Source organism: Carcharodon carcharias, chromosome 29 (genome assembly GCF_017639515.1).
Source record: "Carcharodon carcharias isolate sCarCar2 chromosome 29, sCarCar2.pri, whole genome shotgun sequence".
Lineage (NCBI taxonomy): Eukaryota > Metazoa > Chordata > Chondrichthyes > Lamniformes > Lamnidae > Carcharodon > Carcharodon carcharias.
In genome coordinates this window covers 378,961-387,448 of record NC_054495.1, presented here as the reverse complement: position 1 = coordinate 387,448, position 8,488 = coordinate 378,961, and the positions used below count along the sequence as shown (strand labels likewise).

The 8,488-nt window shown below is 49.2% G+C and overlaps 1 protein-coding gene across 2 annotated transcripts in view; it reads left to right on the top strand.

Moving 5' to 3' along the window:
- The first annotated feature begins 250 nt into the window (after window positions 1-250).
- The window catches only part of LOC121271031, a 35,774-nt gene continuing 27,536 nt past the window's right edge, over window positions 251-8,488 (top strand). For both annotated transcript variants that reach the window (XM_041176721.1, XM_041176720.1), the window contains exons 1-2: window positions 251-1,116; window positions 6,851-7,195. In XM_041176721.1, coding sequence (XP_041032655.1) covers window positions 1,053-1,116; window positions 6,851-7,195 — 409 coding nt within the window. In that variant the 5' untranslated portion in view covers window positions 251-1,052. The remainder of the gene's footprint in view (window positions 1,117-6,850; window positions 7,196-8,488) is intronic.

Sequence of the window (8,488 nt, the reverse complement as noted above, 5' to 3'; positions counted from 1 at the left end):
ATTGACAGGGCGACCAGGCAGCTGATTGGCTTTGACTCTGGTTTCGCTCCTATGGGTGGGGAGAAACGTCATCCGAATGACTTTGTGAAATTGGAATATTCTGGAAACATTGAGCAGATCAGGAGAGAAACAGTTAATGATTCCAGTTTAATGTTGGTGCTTTTCTGTTTTTAGTTTAAACTTGCAGCATCTGCAGTATTTTTGCTTTTATTATAACAAGTTTTCTTTCTCTTCTGTTCCCAGTCCCACATTCTTCAATAAAACCTCCCAAACCCACAACCTCCAGCCTCCCCGAGAAGGACAAGGGCAGCAGGAGCATGGGAACAGCATCACCTCCGAGCTCCCCTCCCAGTCTCACACACACCGCCTCAACTTGGAGATATACCGGCCATTCCTTCATCGTCACTGGGTCAAAATCCTGGAACTGTCTCCCTAACGGCTTCGTGGGAGCCCCTTCACCACACGGGGCTGAAACGGTTGAAGAAGGCGGCTCATCACCACCTTCTCAAGGGGCGTCTCAGGATGGACAATAAATGTCGGCTTCGTCAAAGACACACACATCTCAAAAATTAATCTATCATTGTAAAGATGAAACAACTGATTCCTTCCCCTGCTTTTACCTCCAGTGGATTGTGCTCCATAAGGAAGACTCTTTTTATCTGAACATGTCCTTATGCTGACTAACAATGAGCTACCAGGAGGGTCTGGGTGGATACAATGGGCATTGGGTTGACTTCCACTCCCATCAGGCACCAGTTCCCTGCTGGATGTCAACCCAATATCAAAGAGACTGGAATTCTCACATCTGCTCACCAGGGTAGAGGCAACAAGTTGGGATTGTAATAAAAAGTACCTGGTTAAAATACCACAGCCGTGAAGATGTTCATTGTGCCTCGGACACTGAACCAAGACCAACAGCAACTAGATGGATTGATCAATGTGTGCTGGGTACTGCAGTAAACTCAATCACAACAATGAGGAAGGTCCAGTTTATCCTTAAGTGTGGAAGTCATTGAAAGTCTTGTGTGTTGAGGCCGCACAGACAGTAAAACATGTTTCCAATCATAGCGACACGAGGAGAGTATCCCAACCAGCAGTTCAACATATCTCAGACTGGTAAGTTCCAATTTGAGTTTTCTCCCATCACTTCCAAGATGATTCCAACATTAAAGACAGACCTGTGTTTATATTGCATCTTTCCTGGTAACCTAGAGCTCTGCTAGGGATGTTGGTTGATGGCCAAATATTGGCAAACAAACCTGGAGGAAGTCATGTATTCCACTGCCAGTACTGGCTGTAGGATCACTTTCATGCATGGGAGAGGGCAAAAGGGGCCCTTAGTTCAATGTCTCGACTGAAACATGGAACCTCAAACACTGCAGCACTCCCTCAGTACTGCAGTAAGAATGTCAGCATTTCTTATGAGCTCACGTGTCTGTTGCGAGTTTTGAACAGCACTGTCGGAGGGTCATTACCAAGGCAGCGCGCACTGTCAGGGGGTTGGTACTGAGGGAGCTCCGCACTGTCGGGGGGTCGGTACCGGGGAAGCTCCGCACTGTCGGGGGGTCGGTACCGGGGGAGCTCCGCACTGTCGGGGGGTCGGTACCGGGGGAGCTACGCACTGTCTTGGGGTCGGTACCGAGGGAGCTCCGCACTGTCGGGGGTCGGTACCGGGGGAGCTCCGCACTGTCGGGGTGTCGGTACCGAGGGAGCTCCGCACTGTCGGGGTGTCGGTACCGAGGGAGCTCCGCACTGTCGGGGGGGTCGGTACCGAGGGAGCTCCGCACTGTCGCAGGGTCATTACCGAGGCAGCGCCGCACTGTCGCGGGGTCATTACCGAGGCAGCGCCGCACTGTCGCGGGGTCATTACCGAGGCAGCGCCGCACTGTCGCAGGGTCATTACCGAGGCAGCGCCGCACTGTCGCAGGGTCATTACCGAGGCAGCGCCGCACTGTCGGAAGGTCATTACCGAGGCAGCGCCGCACTGTCGGAGGGTCACTACCGAGGCAGCGCCGCACTGTCGCAGGGTCATTACCGAGGCAGCGCCGCACTGTCGCAGGGTCATTACCGAGGCAGCGCCGCACTGTCGGAGGGTCACTACCGAGGCAGCGCCGCACTGTCGCAGGGTCATTACCGAGGCAGCGCCGCACTGTCGCAGGGTCATTACCGAGGCAGCGCCGCACTGTCGCAGGGTCATTACCGAGGCAGCGCCGCACTGTCGCAGGGTCATTACCGAGGCAGCGCCGCACTGTCGCAGGGTCATTACCGAGGCAGCGCCGCACTGTCGCAGGGTCATTACCGAGGCAGCGCCGCACTGTCGGAGGGTCACTACCGAGGCAGCGCCACACTGTCGGAGGGTCACTACCGAGGCAGCGCCGCACTGTCGGAGGATCACTACCGAGGCAGCGCCACACTGTCGGAGGGTCACTACCGAGGCAGCGCCACACTGTCGGAGGGTCACTACCGAGGCAGCGCCACACTGTCGGAGGGTCACTACCGAGGCAGCGCCACACTGTCGGAGGGTCACTACCAAGGCAGCGCCGCACTGTCATAGGGTCACTACCGAGGCAGCGCCACACTGTCAGAGGGTCACTACCGAGGCAGCGCCGCACTGTCGGAGGGTCGTTACTGCGGAAGCGCCGAAATGTCAGGGGATTTTGTACTGAGGGAACTCTGCACTGTCAGGTGGTTGGTATTGAGGGAGCTCCGCACTGTCGGAGGTATGGTAATGATGCAACACCACACAAGGAGATGCTGTGTTTTGGACGTGTTCTTTAACCAAAGCTCTGTCTCCCATCTCTGATGGAGAAACTCCGACAGCCACGATTCGGAATGGGAGCAGGGAGTTTCTCTCTCAGATAAACTGAGTTTGTTTCTGATGATGCCAGTTTTGGGAAGTTGCTCCATTTGTGTTATTTCCTACTTTACAACAGTGACCACTCTTCAAAAACTATTAGGTGTAAATAGCTTTGGTGTGTGAAGGCAGTATATAAATCTAAGCCTTTTTTCACAGTTATTCAAAGGATTCCCTACAACACTGACCTTTATTCACCTCACCATCTCCTGGATAAACCCCTTTAATACAGGAACCAGACTCTGGGTTTATCTGACTGAACCCCTTTAATACAGGAACCAGACTCTGGGTTTATCGGACTGAACCCCTTTAATACAGGAACCAGACTCTGGGTTTATCTGAATGAAACCAGTTAACGCAGGAACAGGTTTATGGTTTTATCTAACCTGCCTTTACTTTTTATCTTTTTTATCCACCTGCCGTTGGCTGATGTACAAGACAGTGTAAATGCCGAGTCAGAGGAGAAATTTGGTGGAGAATTTCATGGCTGGAATGCATAACGCCATTGAAGTGAGGGAAAATAAAAGCAAAATACTGCGGTTCTAGGAATTTGAAACAAACAACTCAGCCAGTCTGACAGCATCTGTGGAGAGAGAAACAGATTGAATGCTTCGAGTCCGTATGACCACCTTCAGAGCTAAAGACGAGTAGCAATGTGATGAAATTTAAACTGTTTAAGGGGATGTGGAGCGGGCAAAGCTGGATGGAGGCAAAGGACAAATTGACAAAGATGTCATGAACAAAAGGACAAAGGGTGTGTTAATGGTAGAGGTATGAGTTGAAAAAGGGCTGACAGTGGCCTAAAGGTAAGAAAGCAGAATGTGTTAATAGCAGAACAAGGGACAGCACTTGGTGAAAGAACAACATGGAAGGAGTAACAGATGGTCCTTTGGGATTGGAGTGGGGAGAGGGGGCATTGGTGGCGAAAAGGATAGTGAGATAAAACAGGGGGATAAATCAATGAATAAAAATAAATAAAATTAAGTGGTTAAAATTAAATTTAAAATAAGTGGGTGAGTATAGAGGAGAGAGTTCATGGTCTGTAGCTGTTTACAGCCTTCTGGACTTAACATTGAGTTAAAGTGCCTAATCAGAAGATGAGGTGCTATTCCTCCAGTTTGCGTTGGGCTTCACTGCAGCAGGCCAAGGATGGACACGTGGGCCTGAGAGCCGGGTGGTGTGTTGAAATGGCAAGCGACAGGGAGGTCTGAGTTATGCTTGTGGACAGACCGAGGGTTTTCTGCAAAGCGGTCGCCCAGTCTGGGTTTGGTCTGTCCAGTGTCGAGGAGATCACATTGGGAGCAGCGAATGCAGTAGACTAAATTGAGGGAAGTGCAAGTGAAGTGCTGCTTCACTTGAAAGGAGTGTTTGGGCCCTTGGGTGGTGAGAAGGGGGGAAGTAAAGGGGCAGGTGTTGCACCTTCTGCGATTGCATGGGAAGGTGCCACGGGAGGAGGTTGAGGTGTAGGGGGTGATGGAGGTGTGGACCAGGAGGGACACGCTCAGCGCAGACTGGAGGAACAGCGCCTCATCTTCCGATTAGGTACTTTACAGCCTTACTTTAACATCGGGTTCAACAGCTTCACACCATAAAGTCCATCTTCACCCCTTTTTGATCCACCTTGTTTTCAATATTTATGTTTTAAAATTTATATATTTTCCCACCTATTTCTGTTATTTTAAAATTTTATTTCCTTTCATTGTTTTACCCCCGCCTTTTAGCCTATTTTGATTTTTTTTTCTCCCGCACTGTCCCACCTCCTGCTAGGGCCATGTCACTTGCTCATCCTGCTTTCTACCCTTAATGTTGCCACTTTTAGCCAGTGTCACCATCATCAACACCCCTTGGTCCTTTTGCAATCTCTCCTTTACTCCTACCTGTCACTGGCCCTCGATCCAGCTTCACCTGTCCCACCCCTTTAACAGTTTATATTTCACCACATTTCTGCTTCTCTTTAGTTCTGAAGAAGAGTCATTCGGACTCGAAACATTAACTCTGTCTCTCTCTCGCCACAGGTGCTGCCAAACTTGCTGAGTTTTTCCAGCTATTTTTGTTCTTGTTTCAGATTTGCAGTATTTTGCTTTTATCTGAACATTGTATCTGTCGCCACTACATTTGGGCCACTTTTCCACCGTCAACCCGCCGCCGTGTGACTGACAGGTCAGAGACCAATGGCGATGGAGAATCCGTCTGCAATAATGTCCAATCAGAGGATGGGGAAGGCGGGAGTTCCTGTTGTCTATCGAATCAGAGGATGCGGCAGTTCCTGTTGTCTATCCAGTCAGAGGAGGCGGGAGTTCCTGTCCTGTGTCCAATGAAGGATGAAGGAGGATTCTCTGAGTTGTTTTGTTTCACTTACTGTGCTGAGGGTTTCTTTAACTGTCGAAGGGTCATGAGGACTCGAAACGTCAACTCTTTTCTTCTCCGCCGATGCTGCCAGACCTGCTGAGTTTTTCCAGGTAATTCTGTTTTTGTTTTGGATTTCCAGCATCCGCAGTTTTTTTGTTTTTATTTCTTTAACTTTACCGGAGCGGAGTCGGTAAGAGCGAGGACCCCCCCTGCCCCCCGGGTGAATTGCTATATCACACCCGGAAAATCAACCGGGATCTCCCCCCACTGGACTCTCCCTGATCTCGGTGTGGACCCGAATGGATGGGAAAGGAGCTGCGGGTACCGGGTGTTGGGGGGGGGTTGGATGTTGGATGCGGGTGAAATGTGGGGAAAAAGCAAACTGAACTGATCCGCGATAAACATTAAAAAATGGAACTAAGATCGGGAGGGAGATAACTGTTTAACTCGGCCTCAGTGCGCATGCTCCTCTCCCGGGCCCTTTCTCCAGTTCCGAGGCGCATGCGCGTCCACTGTCCATCTTCAAGGGGCGGGTCATAAACCCACGCATGCGCTTAACTCGACCCAGGCCCCGCCTCAATCAGATGAGGAAGTGAATCTGTTGTAAAGGGGGTAACTGTGGTTTCCTGTTGTAGAGACACAACTTACAGAAACTACTGGTGCTGCTCAATGTTGCAGCTGCTGTTTCAGATGATTGCTGGAACATTTCAGTGATCAAAGGGTGGGGGAATCAGGACTTCATCTTGCTTTAAGGAGCTGTGTGTACTGCAAGTGGAGCCATTGAGGGAGTGGACACAGTAGGTTCACATCACACATCATGATCCTGAGAACTGGAAGGGAGGCAGTTAATGTCTTTAGATTAACCCATGTGATGTGAACTGTGGGACACTGAGCACCATTCGGTGACACTGCAATGGGTGACTGGTATCCAGTGGGCCTGGGATGGCACCCTGAGCACTGGGATCAGGAGTCTGGGACATTCCTGGGATCAACTAGAGCTGGGGATTGGTTGGAGCTGCGAATTGGTTTGGAGTAGGGACTTCAGGACTGGGAACTGGGCTTTGGGTCCTGGGAGGGGGCAGAGTCTGGCCGTATTGGGGGAGGAGCAAGGCCTTACATGTTAGTGGTGGAGGGAGGTGAGGATCCTTATTGCCTCAGCCCCTTTCAGACAATCAGGTTCTGCATCACCCCCTACACGGTGCATTCGTCCATCACTGTTCCCCAACCTATCCAAAACCCTTTCCACCTCCTGGGGTACCCCCTTCCCCCACCCGTTCCTGTCTTTACGTTTCAGGGTCAGATTTCTGTTCCTTAGCTCCACCTCGTATTGTGCAACCCCAGTCTGTGATTTTTCTCCCAAGGGGAGGTGACCAATATCCTGATCTGTTCTCCCAGCATGTGTATGAATGAGATACGTGATTCAAAGTGCTGTCCAGCTGCTCTGTGCTTACAAATATCCAGCACATGTGGGTTTAGTTGAAGGCCCTTAATGCCTTAGCTTTAACCGTCCCACAGAAATGAAAGCAGTGAGTTACTAATCAGTGCTTATTGCAAATCAAGCACCACAGTGTAACCATGTGAAGCTTGGGATGTGATGTACCAGTAGGAAGGTTATATCTGTGGATAAATACTTTCAATCTTTTCCAGGTGACTCGACTGTCCCAGTTTCTGGGTTCTTTGGGGAGCAGGTTGTGCTGCCCTGTACCTACAAAGGGACTGCCCCAGTCTCTGATTTACTGGTAATCTGGGATACAGCCAAGAGTGAAAATTTACACAAGTTCATCGTTGGGGACAACGATTTGACAGAACAAGACCCACGATTCAGAAACAGAACAAACCTGTTCAAAGATCAACTGGAACAAGGCAACTGGTCAGTTCTGATCTCTGACCTCAGGGAGTCAGACCAGAACCAGTATCAGTGTCACATTTACAAAAGGATAGCTGTGGGTTATAAATGGGAGCAAACTGATATCATCCATCTTTCTGTGACAGGTGAGAGGTTTTCTGGTATTCTGTATTTAATCTCTGTTAGGGTTTGGTAGTTCAGTTACTAGACTAGAAATCCAGAGGCCTGGACTAATAATCCAGAAGATGAGAGTTCAAATCCCACCATGGCACTTCCAGAATTTAAATTGTTTATTAAATAAAAACCTGGAAATATAAAGTTAGTTCCAAGAAACCATTTCGTGGGGCACTGGCATCAGTAGTGGAACAGGAGAGATCTGTACCATTGGGACGGTCTCCACCTGATCCGATCTGGGACCAATATTCTAGCGAAAAGGGTAAATAGGGTGGTCAACAGGAGTTTAAACTAGAAAGTGGAGGGTGGGGAGGGTAAAACACCAAGAAGTATGACTAATGGGAAACAAAGCAGCAGGTTAGTGGTAGGGGGGGATGGTGGTGTGGATTCAACTTCATGGAAAATATGAAAAAACTGAAAAAAAAGGAGAGCCCAGGAGAGGCTATTAAAGTCCCCAGAACACAAAATGGGACAGAGTGTTTGGAAAGGGCTAGGAATCTAACTTCAAGCACATCAAATAAAGGGACGACAATGAGAAAGGGGACGGGAAATGCAGGACTGAAGGCGTCGTATCTGAATGCACGCATTATACAAAATAAGGTAAATGAGCTTGTGGCGCAGATTGAAATTGGCAGGTATGGTGGGGTGGGCATCACGGAGACATGGCTGCAAGGGGATCAGGACTGGGAGCTAAATATCCAAGGATATGCATCCTATCGAAAAGATAGCAGGTTGGCAGAGGGGGTGGGTTTGCTTTGTTAGTAAGAAATGAAATTGAATCGATAGCAAGAAATGACGTAGGGTCAGATGATGTAGAATCTGTATGGGTAGAGTTGAGGAACCGCAAAGGTAAAAAAACCATAATGGGTTATGTACAGGCCTCCAAACAGTAGTCAGGATGTGGGGGACAAGATACACCAGGAGATAGAAAAGGCGTGTAAGAAAGGCATGGTTACAGTGATCATGGGGGATTTCAATATGCAGGTAGACTGGAAAAATCAGGTTGGTAGTGGATCGCAAGAAAAGGAATTTGTAGAATGTCTACGAGATGGCTTTTTGGAGCAGCTTGTGGTGGAGCCCACTAGGGAATAGGCAATTCTAGATTTAGTGATGTGTAATGAGACAGATTTGATAAGGGAGCTTAAGGTGAAGGAGCCCTCAGGAGGAAGTGACCATAATATGATAGAATTTACCTTGCAATTTGAGAGGAAAAAGCTGGAATCAGATGTAACGGTATTACAGTTGAATAAAGGCAACTACAGAGG